At 39.0% G+C, this 27,096-nt stretch overlaps 1 protein-coding gene across 2 annotated transcripts in view; it reads left to right on the top strand.

Annotated features, from left to right (window-relative positions):
- SPIDR (scaffold protein involved in DNA repair) overlaps positions 1-27,096 on the top strand; it is a 195,419-nt gene that overhangs the window by 61,033 nt on the left and 107,290 nt on the right. For both annotated transcript variants that reach the window (XM_066181678.1, XM_066181668.1), the window contains exons 7-8: positions 205-305; positions 13,347-13,566. In XM_066181678.1, coding sequence (XP_066037775.1) covers positions 205-305; positions 13,347-13,566 — 321 coding nt within the window. The remainder of the gene's footprint in view (positions 1-204; positions 306-13,346; positions 13,567-27,096) is intronic.

The following is a 27,096-nucleotide window of genomic DNA, read 5'->3' as shown; positions in this document are numbered from 1 at the left end:
AGGTTTTGTTGGGAGTAACTCACCTGGAAAACTCAAAAGTAGGAGAACTTATCTACAAAACATAATTTTACTGTATGATTCTGTCTCTAGGGGTCAAAGCATATATGCATATATATACATGTACACATCTGTCCTGTGGCTTGTCACTTGGCAAAACCAAATGCTGATTCCTGGCAAAACTGAGAATTCCTTTATTCTCTGCAGGGGCGGGCTAGCTGAGAGGTTATGTCGGCTCCAGAACAGAGAAAGATCTGCCATTAGCTTTTGGAGGCATCAGTGTATTTCAGATGATAAAATCCCCTCAGGTAAGAAGCATTACACAATAACACTGTGAAAGTATTATACCTACATGTATGTATCTATGGCCTGTCTAGGAGTAAAAGTGAAGTTTGTATTATTTTCTGGTCTTTCCTGACTTGGGGTTAATGCTATCTTGATTGTCTTCTGAGCTAATAATTGCATTTCTGGTAAATATGATGTATAAGGTAAAGGATATATTTTAAGTAGCCTCCATCTAAGTTCTTCACAGATCCTTGACATCCAGAATCACATGGAAAAACAGTGTTTTCAGCAGGTTATAGAACAATTCAAGTTTTAATTTATGGGTGTTCAGATTTTTTGGGGTTTTTTTTCTTTTTTTAAAATCAGCCTTTCTTCATGTTCTTTTTGCTTTGTGATCACTTCTTGCCAGCAAACAAACATAGATAAAAATTCATGGATAAGTGCTAAAATTGTCAATGGCAGCTAGTGTGAACAAATGGAGCACAACTATGAAATGAGTGTGAGGCGTAACTACAGTGTGTACATCACTTAAAAAGAAACAGTGGGAGTCATGCCAATTAGTTACTGGTAGCACCACCTTTCAGCAGTGTTTCTTGAGAGGTAATGGATTCATAGAGTTTCAGTATAAAGAAGTGGTTACATTTTTTAATCAACTGCTGTGTGTGTGGCTATAGTCTACAAAATGCTAAAAAGCATTTATTCTGTATTAAGCCAACTGCTTATTTTTGAGCATATATTAATGTGCATTTATTTTCCAGAAAGTCTTCTTGTCTTAATTTGAAAAATTCACACGGATAAGTGAATCTGTCATTTACCTTGAAAGTTTGTCCACTGTTCTACTCCCAAAGTTTTAAAGGTGGTTTTTCTTCCAAGTCTGAATTTGTCTGGCTTCAGTTCCTCTCTTTTGTTTCTTGCTTCTCCCTTAAAGAGCTCTATAGTATGTGACATTTTCCCCTTCTGGCACTTGCATAGCAAAACCTCTGCTGCCTCACAATTTTCATAAACTAAACAGACGGAGCTCTTTAAGGGTCTCTAAAGCATTATTATCAGTGCTCAAGTGACTTTCATGGCTTTTTACTGTACGCTCTCAAACTTTTCAGAAGGGTCTTAAGAACAAGAGTAGCAATTCTGTGTGTTCTTCCAGTTTTAGTCTCATTAAAATCATTGGCCAGGTTCAGTTCACTTCTCAGCCTCCTGGATATTTGAGGCCTGTGAAGAGTGTTTGGGTCTAGCTTGGCTTTGGTCACAGCATGGTGCTGGGACTTCACCTTGAATTGATTGTCCAGTATGATTTTGTAACCAGTACAGCTATTTTTTTCTGAGATGCTGTTTCCTACTCTGCAGCTACTCTTACTGTTTCTTCTGACTAAACACAGGGAAGTATTTGTGCTGTATCCTGGCTGATTTTACTTAAGTAGTCCAGTTAATCATGCAGTTCAGATCACTGTATAGCTCAAACCTGTCCTCTGGTAGTCACAGATTTGCTTGAGTTTGTGGTGTTCGCACAGTTTCTTTGTCGCTGGTGCAACCATTTAATAGCATGAGTGTTACGTGCAAGTCATGCTGGAACTGCTGTTACTCAGTTATAATTCTCTATTGGTAAAAAGCCCTAACTGCAATTCACAAAGCTAGCTCTCAGAATTTTAGGGGTTTTTTTGCATTCCACTCAAAGGGTGCATTACTCATAGGGAAAATGGTGGATTTTTCGTAAGAAGGTTGTATGATTTAAAGTTGTGCCCAAACTGTTGGCTAAAGCTTGGTCTCAGTTTCTCACAGGAGCTTTAGAGGGCTTAGATCCTTTGGCCATTTGCATCCTGTGTGTTCAAAATGCCACCCATGCGGAATAGCACATTGTATTTCTGACTTTAATTCCTTTCTTATTTTTCCAGCCACTTTTCCTAGATCTGATGTCAGGCTAGTTGGTCTCCAGTTACTGTAAGCCACTTTGTTTGCCCTTCCTGAATAGTAGCACAATATCATCATCCTTTTGGTCTTCTGGAATTTCACCAGTATCTGCATACACTCTAAAAAATGACATCAGGGAGCCAGAGATGTCTTTAGCCAGCTCTTTTCAGAAATGCTGTGTTGAAAATGGCACAGGCATGCTTACTTAAAAACATGGGAGGTTACTTCATCATTCTTATGTGGTGTGAGGACATCCTCTTGCTGTTTCTCAAATATGGAACAGAAATAGATTTTGAATGGGCTTTCCTTTTTAATAAAATGAATTTTTTTAATGCATTCAGTAGTAACAGACCTGCAATACTGCTAATATGCTAATATTCTTTTTGTCCTAGTTCCACATGTATCATTACAAAACCTTGTGTTTGGCTGCTCACCATTTTGTTAGACCAGCTTCTAGGCTGAAATATTCCATGCTAAACATCTGCCCCTGGCTGAATTCCTTTCTTTGATTCTTCTTTCTTTCAGAAAATGAGTCAGAATTCGTTAGCATTTTATGAGAAAAAGGCTATGGGAAAATACCTTACTCTATTCTTAAGTACATTTTAAAAATTCTGATGGGTGTCTTTAAGATGATTTAGTTTTGGCAGAAGATGAACTATTTCTGGGTTATGCCTTTTCCATCAAAACAAAAAATGTACAAGAAGTCTTTAGGACAAACTGCTGTTTCATTTACCCTGCAAGCATTTGCTACAGTTTCTGAAAAATGCCGAACATGCCATAAATTTAGGAACACACTTCAACTTCACAGCTTCAATTTCACTTCCAATTCTCAATCCTTATTCCAAAGTATAATGATTATAAAATAATCATTAAAATAGCTGTGATAATGTTTTGGGGATACTTTCTCATCTAGACCAAAATTTATTTTTGATAGTTGTATTCTTAGAACGGCCATAATGCTTTGTGTCACTAGAATGAAATTGGAGTTTGGTTTGGAGAACATTGGTTGGAATGGTTGAAATTTTAGTAATGTAACTAGATAACCTTCTGTTTGCTTCTAGTCAGGAATGTGAAGTGTCAGCACAGCAAATGCATGCCACTTTCAGCTTTCATCTCTTTAGGTTCAAGTTAAGGCTGTCTCACTAATTTAAGAATCTTCTTGAATTTTGTTTCCCCTCTGTTTTGCCCAGTTATATTTCTAAGCCACACTGTTTCCAGGACTGTTTCTGGCTTCGGCACAGAATTGGAGGAAAGAACTTTTCAAATAAAAAACTCGTTTGAGTCACTAAAGAATCCTGAAGATTAATGTGGAGGACTGAAGTAACTTAGTTGCCGGGAGAGCTGTCACATCATTTTGGATATCCCAGAGACATGCAGACCAGAAGTTCATTGCTAAAGCAGCGGGGAACAGTTTCAGATGAGATTGGTTTAAAGTCCTCCTTACATATGAAATTTAAGGAAAAATGTTTCCAGAAGTTCCAGCTGTCACCCCCATTAAACATTTTATATAGCAGAATTTTATGCCTTTATTTTGCTGTTGCTTACTTTTCAGTTGTATCCATATTGTCCATATTACTCAAAACTTCCTAGTTTTTGGCTTTATTTTTTAAAAAAATTCCTGTCTGTTACCTCCCTGACCCCTTTCTGTAAGTAACCATTGTGGTTTGGCTGCCTCTTGGTCACTGGGATGAATCACTGCCCAGAAGAGAGCACCTCCTTTCAGCACGCACTTTCTGGTGTTTATGTAGCACGCAGGGTCTCACTTCGACTGACTCATTCTGCAGGGTAGAAGAAACCTTTGTGCTCTCTCAGATTTTGACAATTTTGGGGCAGAGTCACATTCTACAGCCGGTCCCTGTGTTGGGATAGGCACTCACTAAGATATGGGTTTCTGCAGGGTGAATCCTACTTCTGTAAGTCAAGGTAACCATGCCAGGCAGAGGCCTGAAGGGAGGGAATAGCAGAGTTTGCCCGTGCTACACAGCATTGGTTGGATGCTTTCTGTGGCTCAGTTCTAACAGAGGCGAATGCCAGGCTCTGCCTCAAATCCAAAATTTTCTGTTCTTCACAAGATGTAAAAGAGGGGCTTAGGTGCAGGCCACGTAACAGCAAGATTGTGATCAGCCAGGCTGATGGTTTGAGGCTACTCTGTGCAAGGGCTTGAAGACCATTTGCAGGCTTTTTTCTGTATGCAGTGCTGCAACTTCCCCATGAAGTTTCCTGTTTGGGCAAAGAGGAGATCTGGACAGCTGAAAGAGAGAGAGGGAAAAAAAAAAAAAAAACAACCACACAAACCCACAACAAAAACCCAAACCTTTTTCCTGTCAACATCTGCTGGAAGAAAAAATAGTGGTTTTCTGAGTTACATTCAGACAACCTTCCTGTCTATAGGAGTGGACACTAATAATAATTAAAGCAAACTCATGTAGATTCCTACTGTAACTTCTGAAAGTTTGCTTTCTATACATCCTATCTTCTATTGGTTTTGTTTGTCTTGCAGCTATCATCAAAGCAGTTCTTTACCTTAAATGCAGAAACATTTTATTTTCTAGCTTTTATAATCTCATGCAAGACTTGGCATTTGTTGATCCAAGGTTAAGATTCATGACTGTGTTACAACTGAATTTGAGTAGTGAACTGACAATAGAGCAAAACCACTGATCTTTCCTTCCAAACTGCTCCTTCCTGTTAGGGAAACTGACCTTCAAGGGGCAACAAATTTTCAGTTTGCTGAGGCAAGTGGAACCACATATGTGAGGGGAGGAGGATGGAGCCCTGGACATGAGGACAGGGTTTCAAATGTAACATGTTTTCAGGAAGGCTGAAAGGCTTACAGAAGAGGACGTAAACAATCACTCCCCTTCTTTCAGTTTCAGTGACTAATTAAGATGATGGGAAGAAAGGATTTTAGCAGCTTGAATGCCATGAAATTTGTGCATGATGAAAAAAACATGGGTAGCCCTTAACAGGGTTTCTTTTACTATGTAAAATTCTTCTAAAAAGACAGAAATCTGAGATTTGCTAGTAGTTGCTTATTTTCTTATTCTTGATAGTTTACTACTTAAGAGTTAATGCTATAAGTTAGAGACATGACAAGTGGCCAATTTCTTTTCCTTAGCCAACTGTCTGAACTTGCTACAGCATTGGAAAAAATAAAATCAAATGTAAACTTGTGTTCTGCAAACAAGAATTCTTTGTATTGTTTTTGTTTTCGTATGAGAAACAATAATAACATGCATAGTCTCTTTAAGTAGCTTACATATGTTCTTACAAAGAATGTGTAGTGTTTAAAGCACAGCCAAATTCAGCAGACTTTTAAAAATTTATATAAATCTGGCAAGAAGCCATCATGCTTAAGAGGCTTGGTGTGTTTCTGAGAAAAGTCTTGAATGGCTTCAGAAGTTACCAGCCCAGGAAGAATAACAACGTGTATAGATCAGAATAGCAACCAGATGGTTTTGTACAGGCTGTGAAAACCTTGTAATCCAGACCTGGTTTTCAGCACTGACTTTGGATTATAAGAGTCTGCTTGGTATCTACCTGCTTGCTGAGCTTGTTAGGCCTGCACCTGCAAATTATACATCAGGGAGGAGGAACAACAGTAATGGGATGCCAAGCAAAAGAATGTTTTTGTTTTGATTTATGCCTGTAATTTGACATTTTATACTTTTTATGCTTAAGAATGAAAGTAAAACTTTGTGGCTTGAACCAGAACGCGGTTGGCTATTAATCCACTGCAGATAGTATGTTATGTCCCAGGAGGGTGTCTACTAACTGCAGTTTTGGAACCACATTTGACAATTAGAAGTTAAATGATGTTGGGATGAAATAATGCCTTTGAAAAAATAACTAAGTGAGACAAATTTGGAAGAGTGTTGCTAGTTTGCTTTATTAAACAAGGCATAAAGTGGAATTTTCTTTGTTTCCTTTATAATTCCATAATGTGTATTTGACCTATTCATCTGAACCAAAGGCAGAAAGTGACTTTCATTCTTTGTGCAATGAGTACTATTCCCAACCTCAATTGCCCACAGTTTTTTGTTCTTTCAGTGGGAAAGTTTATTTTGTGAAAGCTTTTACCTAGGATTAGTAGAAATTTTACTTGAGTGTAACACCTGTATTTTGCATACTTGCGTATTTCTAAAGAATTTCCCAGTTAAGAGAAAGTATAACTTCTCCACCATGTTTTTGAAAAATGTCAACTAGATATGTCAGGTATAGTACAAATTTGCTTCTAAACTGCGGTTCATGTATACTATTTGTTTGATTGTTCTTTGAGCAAAGTAACAGTAATTTGTTTTTCTTAAAAGTATCTATCCTTTCCCCATATCATTCAGCTATCACTAAGACAGAATTGTGACTGTTTAGCTGGTGAGAACAAGTTGTCCTCACTATTTTTGCACAAAGCACGTATTTGTTCACAGTTTTGCAAATATTAATGTGGCTTCAAGCAAGCTCATCTTCCTGCCTTGTGTCTTCTTATGAATTTGTCATGGCTTTATTCAGAAAGCTCTACTTGCATAAGGGTAATTTTTTAATTGATTTAAAAGGATGGTGGTGAAATAGTCTTCCTTTTGCCTCTTGTCATGCTTGCTTGGTCTCTTTTATCTATTTGACTTGTGAGGTAAGTTTTGTAGCTGAGGAATTTTTGTCAGTGTTGCTTTTTATGATAGTTCACATGTATACTTGTGGGTATGTATATGGTCCTTATTACTATAGAATTTTCATTATCACAATAGTAATAATTTCTACTCTGTTCTCCTTCATGCTTGGAATATGACTTGGGATTTTTTCTGGAATGCTCAGTGGAGCAGAGCCATTCACTGCTTGGTATTTTCCTAAGCTCCAGTCTTCTTTTGTGTTTCTAAGATATGGTCTGTGTTGTTGCAGTATACTATTTTCTGCATTGGTACTGTGGCCTTTCTGAACTTATTTCTGCCTTGTGTCATGTGATGTGTTACATTCAGTTATATTCAGATGGGCACATCACATCCTTCAGCCCTGTGGGTGAGATGCATTCCTACAACACTGCAAGATTTTTAAATTTTCAGGAAGAATAGAAAATTGAAAAATTCAGGAGTACCTGCTGTCATAGACTAAACTTGGCTTTGCTCTTGTTTTGCTTTGTTTTGCTCTTGTTGATGTGGTGGTTGTTACTGGTACTTCTGGTCTGATCTGAATGGAGATGCACTGGCTATCCCAGCTGGCACGTTCAAACCATGCAGAATCTGGTTTGCTGTCACGAAACACTTTGTCTCACCCTCTGGATCTTGTAGAGATTGCTCTGCTGCTGGAGTTCTATTGATCGGCTCTAAAGAGAGTTTGTTCCCTTTGAGAACTTTCCAAAAGAGAACTACTGGAAGGCTACAGGTGCTCTTTTGTAACACCTGAACAGTAGCATTTTAGCAAAATTCACTGGAGTGGGGTGAAACTGCATGTGGTCTTACTGATACTGACATTGGATGCATTTTCATACATCAAGCGCCATGGATTGTCTCCTTGCAGTGTGTTCAGCTTCCTGTCACTGTGTCACCAGAGAAACATAAAATATGTGGCTCCCAAGAGATCATAATTTCTATATTTTCCTCCTCATTTGTCTTCCTTATTGGTAGTTACAGAGTTATTAAAACAAACTCTAGAGTTGTATTTCAGGCACTGAAGCCAGAATGTCTGAACATTTGTTTTTTTAAATTGTGCTCCTCAGTGTTTTTTTTCCTTCTCTCGTCTCCAAACTGCTTTTTGGTTGTTGAGAGTCAAAGCAGGCTGGCTTTCTTCTTAGCCTTGCTCCTAGGCTGCCCTTGGCATGGCCAGTGCATCATGTGTGACCACGTACATTCAGTGTTGACGTGGCTTAAATATATGTGTCTGCTGTGAAGCCACTGTGTTAGGTCTGAAGATTAAGGACATTCAGTCTGCCAGAGACTGTAGAGTCATCTGAAGTCTTCAAAGGGCTCAAGACCTCAGGGTCTGTGAGCTCCAAAGGAATGGGGAGCTTTTTTTTTCCCCTTTTTTTTCCTCCTCCTCCTCTTTTTTCTTCTTTTTGTTTCTTTTTAACCCTTCTGAAATTCAGAGTAAATGCAGAACATCTGCAAAGTGCTGCATCAAAATATATTTTGATGTCATGGTATGTGACGGAGTGTATGACTGAAGAGCAGCATCACCCTGTGTACTAAAGTAATAAAAATGAAAGTAAGTACCCAAAGAAACTGATGCATTTGGTGTAAAATTTGTTTGTTCATCTCCCAGGCAGTAGAATCTTTGTTCGAGCTACTTCATGTCTGGGTTGCAAATTGGAGTGAGAAACCAACATCCCAGAGGACACCTGGAATTAAATAATTAACTCTGTATGTTAGAGCAGATTTGTTAGGTGGTTAAACCAAAGCGCCTCTAGCTTAGGATCCTGTTTCTGGCAGTGACAAGAGCTACCAAAATGCCTAGAAAAAATGGTTACGTGGCTAACACTTGATAGTATTTTCCCAAAGTGCTCTCCCAAATACCTCCAACAGATCTCTGACTCAGGGACTTTCTAAACCAGAATTACTCTCTGTGTTCTTAGTAGTTCTAAGTAAGTTTTTCTCCTACCAAAAAGTTACTGGTTGTTTTTCTCCTACCAAAAAGTTACTGGTTGTTTTTCTGAACCCATGCATACAAAATAGACCTGTTTTGATCACACAATTATGGATCATCAGGCTTTTTGGAAATTATGCCCAAGGTCATTGTCAGGTTTGTTCCATTACTACTGTTGCCAAAAAGACCTTTCCCTGTGATTCCAAAGGTTCTGCTAATAGTAGCAGTGAGAGGTTGATGTTCCATTTGCCGAGGTTTGGATCAGGATTTCTTTGTCCTTGTCAGAGCTTCTTGTTTCTTGTCTGGGAGGTGAGGGAGGTTCTTGCCAATCACAGCAAGGCTTCACCAATGATGCTTAAATGGCAGGGCTTAAATGGCTCGTTCCTCCCACCAGTCAGTCTCTCTCATAGATTTCACTCCTTCTGGACCACTTGCAAAACGTGGAGGAACTAATTTGTTTGATCATGGTCCATCTAGTGATGATTGCTGTCTGTTGCTTTTCAGAGGGTGGCATTTATCACTGTGGTGTTCTGCAAAGGGTGACGTAACTAATCTAGCTCCTAACCGGTACATGATTTTTCTTGTACACTGTCATTTCTGTGACCAATATGTTGATTCAGTAGAAGCCAGCATGTTACTGCGTGTCTCTGTGAAGATTCCTCTTCCTATGGAAAATTCTGTGAGAAGTGAGGGAGCATTACAGGCCTTGATGCCTGATCCCCTTCTTTCAGACGGTATTCTTTAGAGGGCACATATTGCACATCTCAAATACCTCTGCAAAATTCATACTCAGCCAGATTTTATCAGTGCCTTTCTGGCTTTTTTTTGTGGCACCTTAAGCCTTGTGTATCAGTGATTGAATTACACTTCATGCCCCTGGGATGAATAAACCCTCTGTTTATACTCATAGGGCCAGATATTTCAAATGATCCTTGATCCTGTGTCAGTGGATGTTTTCTGACTTTCCAGCTGACTCTGTGAAGGCTGTGGAGAGATGCTGGAAGGGGCAGCTGTCCATGTGAGGCTGTGATCCAGGACCAGTGAGCTGCAGCAGTCCTAGTCCTCTGTCACCTGAGCTCAGAGCACCTAGGGCTTTGCTGAGAAATACCCCTGTGTCTCACACTGATCAGGCTGAGCTGGGAGTCCATCTTTATCTCCCTCAAGCATTTCACTTTGCAGAGGCATCTGGAACCACATTGAATATTTGGAGAAGGTCCTTCACTGAAAGCATGGTCCATCACTGGAACAGGGTTCCCACAGCACTAAACCTGTCATTTTAAGGAACATTTGTTGTATGATTTAGTGTTAGGTGATCCTGTGAGGAGCAGGAAGTTGGACTTGAGGATCCTTATGAGTCCCTTTCAACTCGAGATCTTCTATGATTCTGTAAGAGCTTTGTTAAGCAGTCCTCAAATTGCTGATTGCTGCTTCATGGAAGATTTCTGAATGCATCCAGGCTGTATGCTCACTCTCAGCAAGTATGCATGTGTACTTGTCTTTCAGTGGGAGAATAAAGGTTACCTTGAAGTAAGTAAACTGAAGTGGCTTTGCAGTTAGCTGAATTAGGTCATTAATTTTCCTAGAAGCTAACCCTGAAGAAATCCATGAGTATTCTGGAAAGTAGAATGGGAAATTAAGAAATTTGCAGTGTAGGAATGGGCACAATTGCAGCACAGTTATTGGTTGCACCTTTTAAAATGCATACAATTGTACGGTATTCTTCTTTATTTAAGATGGTATTGCCATGAAGCATGCACATCTCCTTGAATTCCTTGGGCTGTATTTCTGCTTTGCAAATGAAAGTAAGTGAATAATAACTTCAGCAAGCAATTGGGAATTTATGTAAGTTATCAGAGGGTAAAGGAGAACACTGCAAAACCCTAAAGTGAGCTTTTCACATGGATGAACAAACAAGTAAACTCTGGAAACCGTAGAATGTGCAGTGATCCAACCTGTCTCTTCACCCACAAATTTGCCCTTCAGTGTGCAGCCACGTATGTTTGATTTATTTTTGATTGACATAACAATGCAAGAGCCAAATGTATTAAAACCGAAGCTACATTCTGAACTTTGGTGTTTCATCATGTGCCAGCAATCCAAAGTGCTTTTCCATGTTGTTCAAGAGAACGCTATCATCAACAGTAATAATAATTTCAGAGTAATTAAACTAAACTATCTCTGTGCATCTAAATAAACAAATAGATTGTGGTTCTGTAGAATGTGCATGTGTGCCAAGTGTGAGACTTGGCTACTTGTCGAAATTGAGATGCTTTTAGTGTAGAAGCATTCTGCTTCATTTAGTATCAGCTCCCAGTGTTTCCACCAACTTTAGGCTTGCAAGAGAGACTAGTGTCTTGGTGGGATATTTTTTACTCCAATGTCTTTTATGAACTCTCATACAGATACAGTTCTTGATTTACCTAGTATTTTTAACTCTTTTACAGTCAGAGGTATTTAAAAGAGAGATGTTACTAGGCTGTCATTCATTGTCTTCAGCCTTCTGTATCAGATGAGTAACATATAAGCTGCTGACTAGTAAGAATTGTCATAAAATTCTGCACGTAAGAAATGCGTAGTTCAGAAGTGATGAGCAGTTTCTCTCACAAGCTCTCTTAATACTTTTTTTAATAAACTGTTGGTGCGTTTGAAAATTGAAACAGATTTTTTGTGCTTTGTTTTGAAAGTGGATGTAAATGCAAATTGTGCTGTATGTCTAGAGGGAAGAGGTAAATGCTTAGTTACTTTAAAGGATGAGAATTTTTGTGGTTAGCAGAATTTGTTTATGCGTGCCAAATGACTTGGGGTTGACAGAGTACCACAACTGCAGCTAGTCAGGCAAAACAGAATTCGAGTGTGAATATTCTAAGCCCTTCCCTTCAGGCATAGAAAACTAGTCAGTGCTCACCCTTGTCAGAATTTTCACATAAGCAAACATTATCACAGCGTAGTGAGTATCAGCAGTGGCACCGTGATGTTACAGTTTTCTCTGAGAAGGTGACAGCAGTGAGGAGCAGCAGCAGGGACAACCATCTCTCTCCATCAATCAGTTTCAAAGTTCTTGGCAGAAAGGACTGATTTTCCTGCTTCTCAGATCTGGAAAAGGAGGTCAAGCTGTAATGGCTTGGACTGAAATGGCTTATGTACATCTTGTGTCAGACTGTCTGGTGGAACCCTTTATACAGCTGGAAAATACCAGTTCAGGGGAAGCAGAATGCTTTGCAGAAGCATGCTGCATGTGATGAAAAATGAGTTCACATGAAAGTGGTTTTGAGAACAATTTAGTTTTATATTTCCAAATTGCTTTATTTCAGTTTCAGTATGAAATTTAATAAAGACAGGGACAGAATTTTTTTATTTTTGTAGAATTCAACTTAATTGAATAAATTTGAAAGGTTTTAGGGCCTGGTTTCTTTGGTTTGGGTTTCTTGAAGATTGGGTTAATTTTTTTTTGAAGTTTCTCATAAACTCAAACTAAAATATTTTGATTTATTTTCCAGAGGAAAAACATTCACAGTTGTGAAATGAGCCTTAAAATAAACAAACAAATAACTAGTACAGCTCTGCTGTTAAGTTCCAGTATCACATTCACTGTTCCTCCCCTGTTTCTTCTTTGCTGTGGGAAGACAATAATTTAAATCAGCTGTTTTTCATGGGATGTTGTGTTTTTCCTAATGCAACTTGTAAATCAAAAGGGGTAGAACTGGGGCTCTGCTGCCCTTGTCCTCTGGGACCCTTTTCTGCTCCACTAAACGCTTGTAGCATTCAGCAGGGTAACAGCCATTCTCCCCTCAGTGACCAGAGTGCAGATCTGAGTAAGGCTAGGTGAGAATGAGAATAAATCTTACATAATCTTACAGCTCAGACCAAGGTCTGTCTGAATAGTTCTTGCCCCGTGCCGAGTGCAAAGAGACCTAGGAGTAATTTCATTGCAGTGAAATTACTTGTTTAGCAGAGGTGAAAATGCTAAGAATCTGTCTGTGTACATGTTTGTATCTGTTCATGTTGCTTTAAAACAAGAGAGCCTTCTGACTACCCTGTCTACTGATAAAATGGATGATCAGTTTTGCAATAATTATTTTTAGGCAGTGCATCTTTCTCCACATTTGTCCCTCAATGTGAATCATCAGCTTTTAGATGCCTTGTACTCTTCTAACTTGGTTCCTGTCAGCTGCTGCTTTGAGAAAGGTCAAGGAGGGCAAACACAACTTCACTTTTAACACACTTTAAACATTTTTAACACAGTTTTTGATTATTCTGTTTTTTAAATAAACGCATTTTTTTGCAGTATCTAATAAAAAAGACTGAAAAAAGTCAATGAGTTGCAAGATTTAAAAGCTCAGGTGTGGTGGGTGAGGGTTTGGAAGAAGTGCAGGTGGGACTTTTTCTTTACAATTAATAGTATCTATAGAGAAAACAAAAATTACTGCAGAAGCTTAAGGTAGGTGTTTTGATAAGGCTGTGTATTCTACTCATACATGGATTTATCATGGTCAGACAGATGTGCAGAGCACAGAGGGATGCACATCTTTAGAGTGCCAGAATGTCTTTCTTTCTCCTCATCCAGATTCTGCATGTTTGTTCTTTCTTTTCAGATAAATCTGGTGTTTTAATTGTGAAGATCTTAGAAATATTTGAGGAGTGCACAATACAAGTTGCCATCTGCCAGCAGCTGGAACAGTCTCCTGCGACGCTTTCATCCAAGGATGCTCTCATCAATGCAGAGGAACCAATACTCAAAGTCCTCTTCACAAGAGAGACAGCAGCTCACCTGAAGAGCAGACCACAGGATGTCATCCACATCTATCCTCCATGGTGAGTAAGAAGAAGGGGTCACACTTGCTGTAACAGTGCAGAACAAAGTGGGGTCAGTAGAGTGCTGGCTGCAAGGTTGTAGGAAAAACCTTGGAGGGTAATGGGAGAGCAGGGCATTCTTGTGGTCATCTGTCTCTGGCAGCTCGAGAGACTTTGACAGATACCTTCAAGGCAGCTCAGATAACAACTATATGTGTATCATGATGCCTCTAGTGTTGCTCAGGGCTTCAGTTGTGTTTTCACTTAATATTTTCATGTTTAGAGCACTAGAAAGGCCTGAGCAATGTCTTATCAATGATAAGGCCAATAAAGTGCATACTTTCTGGTAGCAAAGTAGTTCAGGAATGTTCATCTGTTGTTGTGAGCATGGGTATAATATTTCAGTGGAAAAGTCTCTATTAACTGTATAGCAATCAGTCTTCAGTTCCCTGAGTTCCTCTTCAGCACAACCCTTTATGGAACTCTTCAAAATGTTTGGTCTACACTTGTGATTATTTTCTGAATTGGTTTATTTACCTGAATTTTAAGGGGTAGCAAAAAATTATGAGATTTCTAGTAAAGCAGCTGGTTGGTAGTGGCTGTAGGTTGGAAGGACTACCCTTCATAAAAATTTAGGGGAACTTTGAAGTGGGAATATTACTTCTCTCTTCACTACCATCCACCCACATTATAAAAGAGGAAATACTTTTCTAATGTATTTCAGCATTCATTACCTGAGTTTTAGCCTCCAGCTGCCTCTCGTGTTTGACCATATCTTTTGCAAAATACTTTTTCCTGTTTTGCAAAGGTCTGTGTCTGGTTTTTATCTTCATTGATGGCTGCAGATCTTTTCTGAGTTCCCCAATTTGTAATCTTTTGCTTCTGAAATGTTTTTAACTCTTTTTGGAAGCAATTCAAAAACTATGGGAAGATATTTTATTTGGTATTGGTGCCTATTATGGCTACTGATACAGCTATTGATAGCTTAGATGTAAATAGATTGGTAGCAAAGGGAAAATGAAATTTTACAATAATTAAGTCCTGTTGTGATATGATTCTGATTCACTGCCTTTTTTTTTTGTTCTCATTCATCTTCTCCTTCACAAGCTTTTCTTCATGCTTTACATTTGGTTTTGTTTGCCTGTTTTCTTCTTGTTTCTCTCCCCTACAAACTTTGTTCTGTTTTTCTCTTCAGGTTTCCTCTGTTGTTTTTAAACCATGAGGTTTTGCATTTAGGCAGCTGTATCCTTCTGTGTAGACCTTAACCTACGTGAAGATTTTTGTCTTCAAACTAGAAAAATTGTTTTAATTAGGGTGCAATTCAACTTTTCTCTTTTTTTCCTCCTTTTTTCTCTTCCTGAGCTGTTACTGTAGAATGCTTAGCATGTGTAAGTCTCAGACTGCTGCAGCTTGTTTCATGTCTGCTCTGGGAAGATGTAAATCTGCATTTATATGATCCTTCCCAGACTACAGGCATCTGCAACTGTACTAGTGTAGTCTTCTCATTTGTTTAAATTTTAAGATGTTCTGGACACAAAGCTCATTCCTGTATGTATATAAACTGAGATTTCTTAAGAAAGCTTCCTAGCAAGCTGTCTGTCTTCCCAGAAATTCTGCCTTTTATTTGCTGTTTTTAATATATATATATTTATTTGTTTGTTTGTTTGTTTATTAGTAGGATGTGCTTTTTATGTAGGCAAAAGGTTATTTCATGAAACCATAATGTTTGGACAGAGGGTACATCGGTATTGTCACAGTTGCTTTCATTACCTATATGTCTCTCAAGGCACTTCATAAATACATCAACTAATTATAGCAAAACTGCATTATACTTAATCTCTAGTCCTATTTTATTTTCTATCTTTTTGAAATTATCTTAATGTCAGTTGTCTCTTTGTTTACTCAACCAGCTTCAAAAGAAATTGGGCTGGATGCTGTTGAACTACTGGAGGCAGGGAGGGGAGAGAATGAGGGATGTTTTTGTTTTAGATTATAATTTGGCACTTTTAGTTTACATTAATTGGAAATTGGACTTGTATGCTTAGTGGAAGTTTCCTCTATCACTATTCCAACTTTCTATTCTCTTAAAGTCTTACTTGAGAGCTCTGAATGCTGAAACACAGCTCTTGTTACTCTGCACTGAATTTGTACTTCTGTTGTTAAAAACGAATGCTGTTTCTGTTGAAACGTTTGTCTGTCAATTCAAATGTGTGACTAGTGAAAAAACAAGTTAAATAAATCTAATCCTGACATGGTGAAATAAACATATTTATGTATCTGATTAACATCTTATGCATCTTATTAGTAGCAATCAGGAGCAAAAGGGACCAAAATAAAACTAGATGCAAGGGGAGGCAATCCTTGAATTACCCGTGTGGTTTTGGGATACATAACACACTGCACATTGTCCTGTATTTTGAGACAGTTGTATGGCGAGACAGAATGGGATGAGATAGGGTATTTTGTAAGTGGCTTGCTTCTGGTGCTGTAGTGTCCTGAGAGCAAAATTTCCTGTTACCTTTGAAATAAAACCTCAGAATTACACTGTGACTTTGCGTGTTGCTCTCTGACCAGGCAACCAAGTAAGCAAGATGTACACGCACAGGCTGCTGGCTTCTGGAGGTGATTATTCATGTCAAAAATTGAACACCTAATTTTTGAGCCTTTGTAAAATTCGACTTTGATTTTGTAGCTATACTTGTATGTGCTGTGAACTCAGTGCATAACTTGGTATGTGAAGCATCTCCAGCAGTAGACTTGCATTAAGTACTTTAGGAAGCAGTGTTTAGAGAAGTGCTGATATGCTTGTTGGTATTTGTTTGCATAGAGAATCCCATGAAACTTCAGCACTGCAGTATAAGCAATTTAATTTCAAAAATAAAATATTGACAGGGGTCTGGTTGTAAGAATCTTACCACTGGACATTGCTCATGAGTATGATCCCACTGGATATCAGAGGAGCTTTGTGTCAGGGCAAGAATTACCAGGACTGAACCCAGATTCCTTTGTAACTAGATATTTTCTTCGGGTCCAGTGTCTTAAGGTACATATTTACAATCTTGAAAGCAAGGGATTTGATGTGAGAATTGTCACTTGCTATAGGGAAAGCAACCCCCATAAAAAGATTAATGCTTTCAAACCAGCATGTGTGGTGGAGGACAGAGCTCAGCTGCCTGGCCACAGACATCTGACAGGAGCCTGCTCTGATCTTGTGGCTATATAGAAGTATTATTGCAGTGCTGTATCTAAATAAGCCCTATTAGCTTGGACACATCACATGAAAACGACTGTGTGTTTTGGGCTGGAGCTGGTTTCTGTCTGGCCAGCCGGGAACAAAACAGGCAAAAGAACTCAGCCCTGCCTGCCCCTGCCTGTGTAGGCTTGCCTTTGGTTTTCTTTGCAGTACCTGAGCAACTTCTTGGATCAAGATTTTAAATGAACACCTCATATATTTTTACAAACTGAATCTGAATCATTAGGTGTTTTTAACACTTGGGAAAAAAAAAAGTTTATTACTGAGTTTAATTAAATTGATTACTAAGTCTTTATTCACTTTGCAGAAATACATATCCAGCAAAAAGTAAAGATTGCCTGCAAAGACATGAGAGAGTGGAAACAAAGGCTTCCACTCTTCCACTGGTGATGATTTTATGGCTTCAACTTACCTGGGTTTTTTCTGTTTGTTTCATTGCAAAAATTATAGAAATAATTTACCACACCTAAAAGAAAATAATAAGAACTGGTATTTTTAGAGATTCCAGGATTCATTTGACTGCTGACGCTGCGAGGGTTGGGGATAGACAGTTTGCCTTAGATACTCCTGTATTCTGCTCATAGATATGCCTACTAGTTAATATTCAAGATAAATTGACCTGAAGAAAATGGTGCTGATTGTAATTCTTTCCCTTGCCAGTAAGTTTAACAACTTTGAAATGTTTTTCATGCATTTCTGAAATAAAACTACTAGAAGTATGTGATATTAATAGAGTTGTTGGCTATAGCAGTATAAACCACAGATCACGTTTGATTTGGACAGGCTCAGAGATCGATTCATACCTATTGGATGTGAATGTCTGGTACGAAGCCTCTGGTTTAGCAAGTTCATGTGGTGCTAATTACTGGGGGCAGGGGCAGCATAAAGGGGACATAACCACTCTGTTCTGTTCTTAGACTGCCTAAAAACACCGCAGAAAACAAGATCCTTGGCTGGATAGCCGTTATTCCCCATGCAACTTCTCTGAGACAGTTTATTTTAGGAACTTGGTATGGCAAGTGCATAAAACACTTAAATCTGTGACATCAACAAGCAACTTCAAAGTTCTTCTTTAGTTTCTCTTAACCTGTGAAACCACGGGGAGTCATAATTACTCTACTTTGAGTGTTCCAGTGCCTGGAGAAAGTGTTTAATGTGGACTTCTCATTTCTGTTTGCATAATGCTAAATTTAGTCTCTCCTCGGTGAAGGAGTTTTAAAAGACTTTGAATTATTTACTGCCAAGAAGAACAACTCATACAAAACTTTGCTGCAGATCAGCTGATGTACAGGGGTGAAATCGTGTATCTGAAGGCCTTTAATGTAGGCCAGTGGTGGAACATGCTGTAGAAATGTGCAGGCAAGTTCTGAAGAAATTTATGTACAAGTAGCAATCTGGTTTTGTGGATTCAGGTAGTATTCTACTTCAGAATTATCCTGGGTATGCTGTAGGCTGTTTTGTTGACTCAACAACAACATTTATGATAAATGGTTTTGTTAGTGTGATTTTTGCATTGTCTTACCTAACACACTGTCTTACATCATCTGGGTGAGAAACAAGAGGAGCAACACAGGGAGCTAATGTGAAATAGGTGTTTTGAGCTAGCGTGGCTCATGTTAAAGAGTGTTTGGCTTCCATTTGATGAAAATAGAGACTTTTCTCACTGTTGTTCTTACCAGGCAAGGGAAGCATTTAAGAACATTTACAGAGTAGCTTCTTAGCACAAGAAAGATCATGTGAAAGCAGGATCTAGTCTTCACATATTAATGAAATGCAGAAATGATCTCCTGCTGTAAAGCATCTCAATCCCTCTAAATTTTCTCAAATTAAGGAAAGGCATGTATAGAACATCTTTTACATTCATTCAGTTTCTCTGGTTACTCCACAGAGAGGCGGCTTCTTTGAATGCTTGATAGATCAGTTTTGTCCAACTGATCAATGTTCACCATCTTGCTCTGATGAAATCTGGGCGCTTATATATACACATATAAATATTCAAATGGATGGAAAAGGGAGAGAGGAGGGAGATCACCAGTCAGATCCATCTCATTGGAAAGATGTTGGCTCTGCCTTAACATCTTCAAAGAAAGAATGTAACAATAGCAGAGGAGAACCCTGATAAGAGGGACAAGGCTCAGAAGATAAAATTCTACAAAACTTCAGAGCTGTAAAGCCAGTGTGGGCACTATTTCTAAAGTACATATGGGAATGGCCTTGGAGCCAAAGATCAGATCATATCATCTGCTTGGAATTGCTTCTCAGAGATCATGCAGTTGTGAAAATTAAAGTTCCTTTCAGAAGCAGCTGAACCAGCAGCAGGTTTTTTGCGAGAATTTATTTTTTGTTTTGTTAAGATATATTTTTCCTAGTGCAATCACTTCAGAGGTGATTTGTCTGTTGAGAACAGAAATACACATACTTTCTATGAACTGAAATTGGTCCCTAGCAAGCTTTTAATATCATTTCTTCAATGTTTCTTTTGCTTTTTCTTTTCTTGACATAGTATTCCTTAGGATTTTTCTCCTTCTTCCTTTCAAAAAATAAATTATTTTTCTTTTGTCCATCCTCTCATGGAAAGGGAGAAAATTTTATCTGTAGAGCTGCTCAGGTATATGCTGTTTTATATGTCTAGAAGTGAAGAGATTAAGCAATTAATATTATTTGAGTTTGTCTACTTTGCATGTAGAAAATCAAAACAACACGATTTCTTAGTAGTCTAATCAATGAATAGTGGTGTTCCTTCATAGGTGGGTGACATAATTGGAAAAATGCAGAATTACAGAGCTTTCATTTCAAGAGGAGAATAAGTCATTTATGTAATTTCTGTGATCTGCCACAACCACCTGAAGCAACAGATATCTGGTATTTCGGATGTGGGCTATATCTAATAAACACAGTAACATGATCAAACTTTTACAGTGAGACTGACATGCTTAGTTTTATAAGTGTGGCACAGATAAATGCGTTATACAAATGCCATATAGAAAATATGAGTACTACTGAAAAACACAGATGAAAAACCTGCTCTCTACAAAAGGGGTTTCCATGGAGAAAAGAATGGAAACACAGGAAGACGGGAGCCTCAAGATAGTAGATATGGAGTTCTGTAGATTAAAACTGGATTTTAAAACACGACTGCCTGTCTCGGGACTAATAGCTGATGGTATCTTGACATGCTGAAAAAGGGGAATTTCCACTGTATTGTACCAATGAGGTGCGGGGGTTTGTTGATACGTTTGTTTGCTTTCGGCCAAATCAGAGGGGTCAGAAGCGAGCAACGTGTTTGCAAAGCAGCAGCTTGGTTTTCAGATCAAGGTTGAAATGCGTTGTTGCCAGCACAGAAGCCTCCATCAGGGTAGAATACCTCTGGTCTCCCTGACCAGATGTGTGTCTGAACTGGGCACATCCAGTCAGTTGTTGTGCTCCTGCCTCACACCCCCGCAGCCTGCACAGAGTTCACCCGACAAGAGCACTGCGTATTGTTCTCAGGAGATCATTCTGTGCTCTGGAGGGAGTCTCCACCTGTATGACTTTTTCCAATACAGGCTTGTAAGAATAAAGGAGTTGTAGAAAAGAGGCAGGGGATGTGAACAGCCTGGTTTGTGCTTGGGGTGTGTTTTTCTACATTTCTCCTAAATAATAGACACCATCCAACTTACATCCTACTGGCATAACTGTGGTGCCCAGTTAATGGGAAAAATCTGAAGCACCTCACTGTGGTGCTTCCTTGTTAAGGAACTAGCATACATTTGAGTCCACAGCTTTTAGCAACAGAATAGGAAAATTGTTTCTAAACATCCATTCCTTACAGTCAGTGATGTTGTTTGTGTCTAAAAAACTGCTGGAAAAAATATTCGGTGAGAATGAAAATGTCTTCTAATATTCACAAAATAATCTTATCCCGAAAAATCTAATAATGTTTTGTTTTGTTTTGTTTTTTAATGAAAGGTCTGTACTTGAAACTTTCCAGCTTTTATAAGTGAGGAAATTCCAAGCATTTTGTAGTGACAGATACTGTTAGTGGGTAGTTGTCCACTGACGTCAAAAACAGAGGATGGTGAACAGCTTTGTTCAAGTCAACGAAAAATGTACCGTCTTGGATAAACTCTGTGTTAGCAACAGAGCTATCAATGATATACGAGCAGCTTCACATGAGTTCCCATGTGTATTCAATCCAATGCTAAATTCCAGATCTTGTTTAATGAGCAACTGATGGAGCCAAGACCTGGCACTGCAGTCTGCTTTATCCAGTCATGAAGGAAAAACAGGCTAAATAAGTTCAGATGAACAAGTTCAGAATTACTGCAGGGTTATTAAAAAGTTGTGATTTGTATTCCTCTGCTAATGTTTATGACTAACAGATTTGGGACGTGTAAAACAATACTTAATTTGTAAAAAGACTATGTGCCAAAATTCCTTCAGTAGTTTAACCACTGAAGAGCAAGTTTTGACTTTGTGAATGGGTTTCTTTAAATGTTTAGGATTGTTGGTAATCAGCTAATCTTTTTTTTTAAAAAATTACATTTTGAAAAATTAGGGTTTCTGCTTGTTGGATTGCTGTTCAGCACTTTCACTTCGTGAAATAAAATGTATTTCCATAGCTTACTGTGGAGAGGCAATTTTCAGGACAAGTGCCATTCTCTTTATTTATCAGGTGTGATTTGGTACTGTAATGGTAGGTGTGTATTTTGAGTAAGATTTTTCTATGCAGTTCTGTGTGTGATTAGATTGGGGTTTGAATACACTGGATATTTTCTGGATATACCTGGGGTTTTGTGCTAAGGATGCTTGTGTCCTCGGGCAATTTTGTGTGGGCAAAGAGATGGATAAAGTGTGAGTTTGCCAAATTATCCTGTGTGGTCATTCCCTACAATACACCATAATATCAAGCTATGCTATGTCAGATTCCTTCTCCTGAATGTCATATTTAAGTGTAGGTAAGCAACAGTTAATTACTGTACTCCTAGCAGAAATAGTAATTAAAGCCGCAAGTATTTCAAAAGGGAAATGTTGCTTTCAAATATTTGAAAGATTTGGGATGTTGCTACCCAAAATACAGTATTTAAAATATCTCAGCTATCCTGGGTGGGGGGAGCACGGAAGCGCAAGGAGGAGAGCAAATTTTACTGTTACTTCTACCAGGCAGATTACTTCTCTTTCAGTAAAAGCTCGTGGAAAACATACCCATGGTTTTATGTATTTTTGGCAGAAGAATGTACTTTGGTATATGAAACAGTTCAGCTGTGAAACATTCAGTGTAGCATTTTGTGTGTTTGATGAAGCTTCTCTTCCAAAAAGTCTTCCGAGTCAACATTCACTCTGCAGATTGCAATGTATTACTTCTCCCTGACTGCTAGGCTTCTTTGACAGTGTCCTGAGATGTCTTGAAAAAGTACTTCTCCAGTTACTGCCCCAGTACAGCCTTCTGGAACACCAAGTTTCTCCAATCAGAAGTACGGGAACAATATTTAGAGCATTAGAAGTTCCTGTACAACCACTAATTTTACCTTTGGGGGGATTTTTGTTTGGAAAGCCAAATCACTGATGTGGCTCCAAAAAAAAAAGAAATCATTACTTGGCAGTATGTGGGAAGGGGGTAGGTTGTTGTGTGTATTGGGTTTTTTTGTTTGTTTTGGTGGATTTTTGCTCTTTCCTTAACCTCTTTGGACTTCTGCAACATTACCTATTTTCTATCTCCTTGGTACAGAAAGAGTTAAAAATAAAGGAGCCTAGTGAACATTTCTGTGGATATTTTTTGGTTTGACAGTTATCTTCCCCTTTTCTAAGTCTTGGTTTTTTGTTTTTGTCAATAAGCAGCACATCTTTGCTGTTGAGCAGATCACCATGGTGGACTTGTGCGTGGTCTTCCTGGGAGGCAGTGTCCACAGTCAGTTCAAGGTCCTTGGCTGTCGTAAGAAACAGGACTGCATGTCCACCTTGATACTGCTGCTGTTCACAGCACGTCTGTTAGTGCAAACCCAAGTCTGTCAGCATCTCCAGCTAATCCCTTGAAACGTGAACTGAGGCTGTGAAGAAATATTGTGAGGTACTCTGAGGTATTGTTGGGGCAGACATTGAGGATCATAGCTACTCCCAAAAAAACCTGGCAGAATATTTACAGTGCTGCATGCACACACTGAAAGCACTGAACTTGAGAACACTTAAAGTTCAGTATAAAACCATAAATTACATTGATTGTATTTGTGTTTTCGTTTATCTTCTCAGCATGGCACAGCATGTCTGTCTTTTGTGTTTCCCAAAAACAAATTTCTCCTCCGAGCTGAGGCTCACTTTTGAGAAACGTAGGCAATGCAGCTATGTGAGATTTGTACATTGCATTTGTGCCTTAGCAAATACTGCTTGTCTTCTGGTTCACTGAGCTTGTCATAAATATTAATTTAATAGGGCTGGTACTGTTTTATGCATTGTGAATGTACAGATTGAGGAAGAGATAAATTTTATTGATATGGGCTGTCACTGGAACTTACAGGGTTTGTAGGCTTAAAGGAGCACAGATTTACAGTATATATGTATAATAATCATTCTTCAAATTATTTGAAGACATTTTATACAATATAGGACTGTTCTTTACTATATTCCCAAGTATTTCTTACTTTCCATCTCTCACACAAAACCAAATAAGTTGCCCAGTATTTTCTTTGTCTTTTTTTCAGCCTTCTGTGGTTTGCAGTTTGAGGAGTTCTGCATGAGGTGATTGTCTAATTTTGCTGGGAGGTATTTGGCCTGAGGAGTTTGCTTTTGAATCTTGCTGTATAGCAGGGACCTGTTTTCTAACTATACTCGAAAGCAAAGCCATTTTAAGAACTTCAACATACTACATGATCAGCTTCTAGAACAGTCCACCTAGGTCTTGAGAATTGCCTTTTATTGTAGGTCACTTCAGATACAGCTGCAATTTCTTGATTTTCGAGGACTGATGCTTACTTAGGAAAGAATGGAATCCTATTAGGTTTACTGGTTACCCTGAAACTACCCTAAACACAGCTAGAGGAGAAAACAAGGGGGAGAAGTTATTTCCACAACCCAAATATAAATTACACCTTTTTTGGAGGGGGGAGGGAGAAAGTTTTATGTCTGTTTATTTTTTAGATTAGACTACATGTAAAAGTATTCCTTTCCTGTGTGTTCCAGTTAATTGGTTGGTATTCTTAACCTTTGATCATGAATCTTGTTCTTTGGCAAAGCCTTACATATTGAAGACTGCCTTCCTAGAAGAGGTCTGAAATTTGGAAATACATATAATCTTGCATGCAAAGCCCCTCTCATTAAAGTCTGAACACCCATTTTCTTAATACAGTATTACTTGGGTTGCCGTGTTGATTTTTTTTTTTGAAGCTTTTCTTGGAAAGTATTTATCCCACATTAACAGCTCCATTGATGTACTTCGGCTATGTCTAAAGCCATTTTCCATCCAGAATGTGCACTAAATGTATTGGTTAATATATTGGATTTGTTATTAGCTGTATTTTAACTGCTATCATAATGCTACTGCTTTATTAACTACACATAAACTGTGGATGTTTTGGAGGAAAACACTTCCCTTTAAGCTAGCAAGACAAAATACAACCTTTTAACGTATAACCGCATCAGATGATGAGGTTATACGTTAAAATCAATGTTAAAATGCATATACTGACATTATAAGTTAAAACTCATGCTAAAATGCATGTACTGACATTTTAAGTATGTAGAAGCCAGGGTAGTGCATGTGTTTCGTTGCCCCTTTCACTGAAACTGGGCACAACGGCAGTCCAGTGCTTAAGGGCTGGAGTTTGGAATGAGATGCCCTCAGGTCCGGGCAGGGAGACAGCGACATTTGCCTCCCTTTAACTTCTGCTTAGACTTTCCTCAGCTGTTTTGGAAGTGACACGAGCAGTCACGCTGGCGATGCCTTCACTAGGATATTGTACGTGTGGTGCGGAGCGCGTTCCCTTTGTCGCATCGCCCGTCCGTGTGTGCGCTTCCGCCGCACCACGCCAGTTCTGGGGACTGCGCTGCGCTCTGCAAAGATTCAATCACAGGCTTCGAACATAAATTATTCTGAGTTAGCAGGGTGGTTACAAAGGTCAGCGGTGGGAAAGCACCTTTCTAAACAGCGTCTCCACGGCGATTCCCGGGGCGGTGGGAGGCTGCCCGAGCCCCCCGGCCGCAGGTCCGTGTCCTTCCCGGCGGCTGCGGAAGGTGGCAATGTTGTCAGCAGGAGGCCGGGAAAAGCTGATCTCACCGCGACAGCCGCAGCGCGTGTTTGTCCACAGCTTTCTCTGGCGTCAAAGCTCCACGTCCGTGAAATAAGAGCCTGCAGCAGGGGGATTTGTTCGGGTTTGTGCGCCATCACTTCTGCACAACTTGCAATAGCTCGGTGCGCTCTCCGTGCTGGATGCGGGGGATGCTCATGGGGCAGGCACCGCGCTGCTCACACAGCTTTGCTCCCCGCAAGGCTTCTCCGGGCTGGCTGCCTCTGAACTTGCAGACCGACACCCATCCTCCACCCGGGAGAGCGAAACTGAGCTCTTTAAGTGAAGTTTCATTTCTGCAAAACACTTGTAAATGTTTCTGAAACCCGGTGTCGTTTTCTGCCCACTCCCCCGGGATGTTTACAAACTTTGCTTCGAATTGAGCTTGCCAGGGGAGAGACAGAGAACTTCCCTGCATGCCAGAGTCATGTTAAGAGCTACCTCCTGACTATGACAGGCTTTTAACCTGTTGAAAGCCTAACAGACCTGTTCCAGGCTTTCTTTTCTTTTCATATTTCAGCTAATTCAGTGAATCTTTTCAACTTCTTCAAATGATTCTCTCAAAAACTTTTGTGTCTTGTGATTTTTAACATTTTTCCTGCCTAATGCTAATTCTTGACCCTTAAGGGAAAGTACAAGAAAGTTCTTGGTTTATGTCATCCTGTTCCTTTCTTCCTGACTGTCTTGATGCTGCACTGGCAAATAGATCATTGATTTTAAATTATCATGGAACCTTTCAACATATTTAATCGCTGGGTTCACCTCTCATCCTGTGTGTCTTACCAAGCCTTTCGGACAAGATAGAAAGGTAATAGATTTAAACCATTTAGGAGGTCAAATGAGGGAAAAATATTAAATATTCTTGGTGTACTTTACGGTAAGCAGAGAGCAAATAGGATGACATTACTTTGTAATCCCCCACCTTCCTCCTTAACTTTATTTGCAACACAGATGACAATTTTTGTTGGACTTTGTGTCTGGTTACTTGTTTTTCATGAGATAGGAAGGCAGAGCTAAGGTAACTAATGCTGTACAACTTCTGAGGCTGTGAAGTTGTGTGTGTGTGTGTGTGTATCTCCCTTCTGACTCATGTATTGGACATCCTACTCCCTGCATTAGACACTGAAGGTCTCTAGAATTGCTTTGGTCTCTGTTAAGCAAAGTTTGTTTGCTGGGTATACCGAATCTGTTGCCGTATGGATACTTTGCCTACCACTGCTCTTCACTTTATTGTACAAATGGCCCAGAAGCCCAGGAGAACCATGGATAATGACTCCTTAGTTGTAAAGAAAATGTAAAGGAAGACTTTCAGAAACTAGTTGGGATTTTGAGCAGTTAGTCTGGCAGAAACTGCTACATTCTGTCTCTCCAAATCAAATGCCAAGCCAGTGAAAGCTTTCTGTTTTGCAGTGCTATGTGGGAGAATTTTCAGTTTCAGAATTGAAACTGGAAAAAATAATCTCCAACTCCAAACGGGGAATTTAAGATACGGTGGGTTGTTACCACTGTAATTTTGGTAATTATTTCTTTTTGTAGTAATAGTCTTATTACTTTAAGAATAAAGTGAAATATTTCACCTTGGGACTTTCTTTAAACGCTGCTCAGTAATGCAGTCTCACACTGTTGTAATAATTATTTGTCTGAGGAAAAGGTTTGGTGATCATAAAATTTCATGTTAAAGGAAGTAGATGCTACACACAATATAAAGCATGGACATAAACACATTTAGAATTTTGTTTTCAAACCAAAGGAAAATACTTCTCAGTGATTTCAGAGTATTGTTAACATGCCCTCATAGATATTAGGAGCCTAAAATGGTAAACAGCTTAGTAACAAAATTTTATTAATAAACCTAACATCAAAATGACTCTACAAAGTTATGTGCATATGGTCCCATTTTACATGACAAAAGAAGTTTTCTGAAGTCCATTTGCCTAAAACAAAGGTTTTAATGCAACACTGTAGTGATTTGACGTCATCTCTGCTTATCCTTTTTTTTGAACGTAAATATGAATGCCAAGACAATTAACTGGGTAATTTAGC

The sequence above is a fragment of the Chamaea fasciata genome, unplaced genomic scaffold (genome assembly GCF_029207755.1).
Source record: "Chamaea fasciata isolate MVZ Bird 193981 ecotype frontalis unplaced genomic scaffold, bChaFas1.0.hap1 SCAF_1, whole genome shotgun sequence".
NCBI classification, from domain to species: domain Eukaryota; kingdom Metazoa; phylum Chordata; class Aves; order Passeriformes; family Sylviidae; genus Chamaea; species Chamaea fasciata.
Note: the sequence above shows the minus strand (reverse complement) of the source record. Positions and strands in the feature narration are given on the sequence as shown.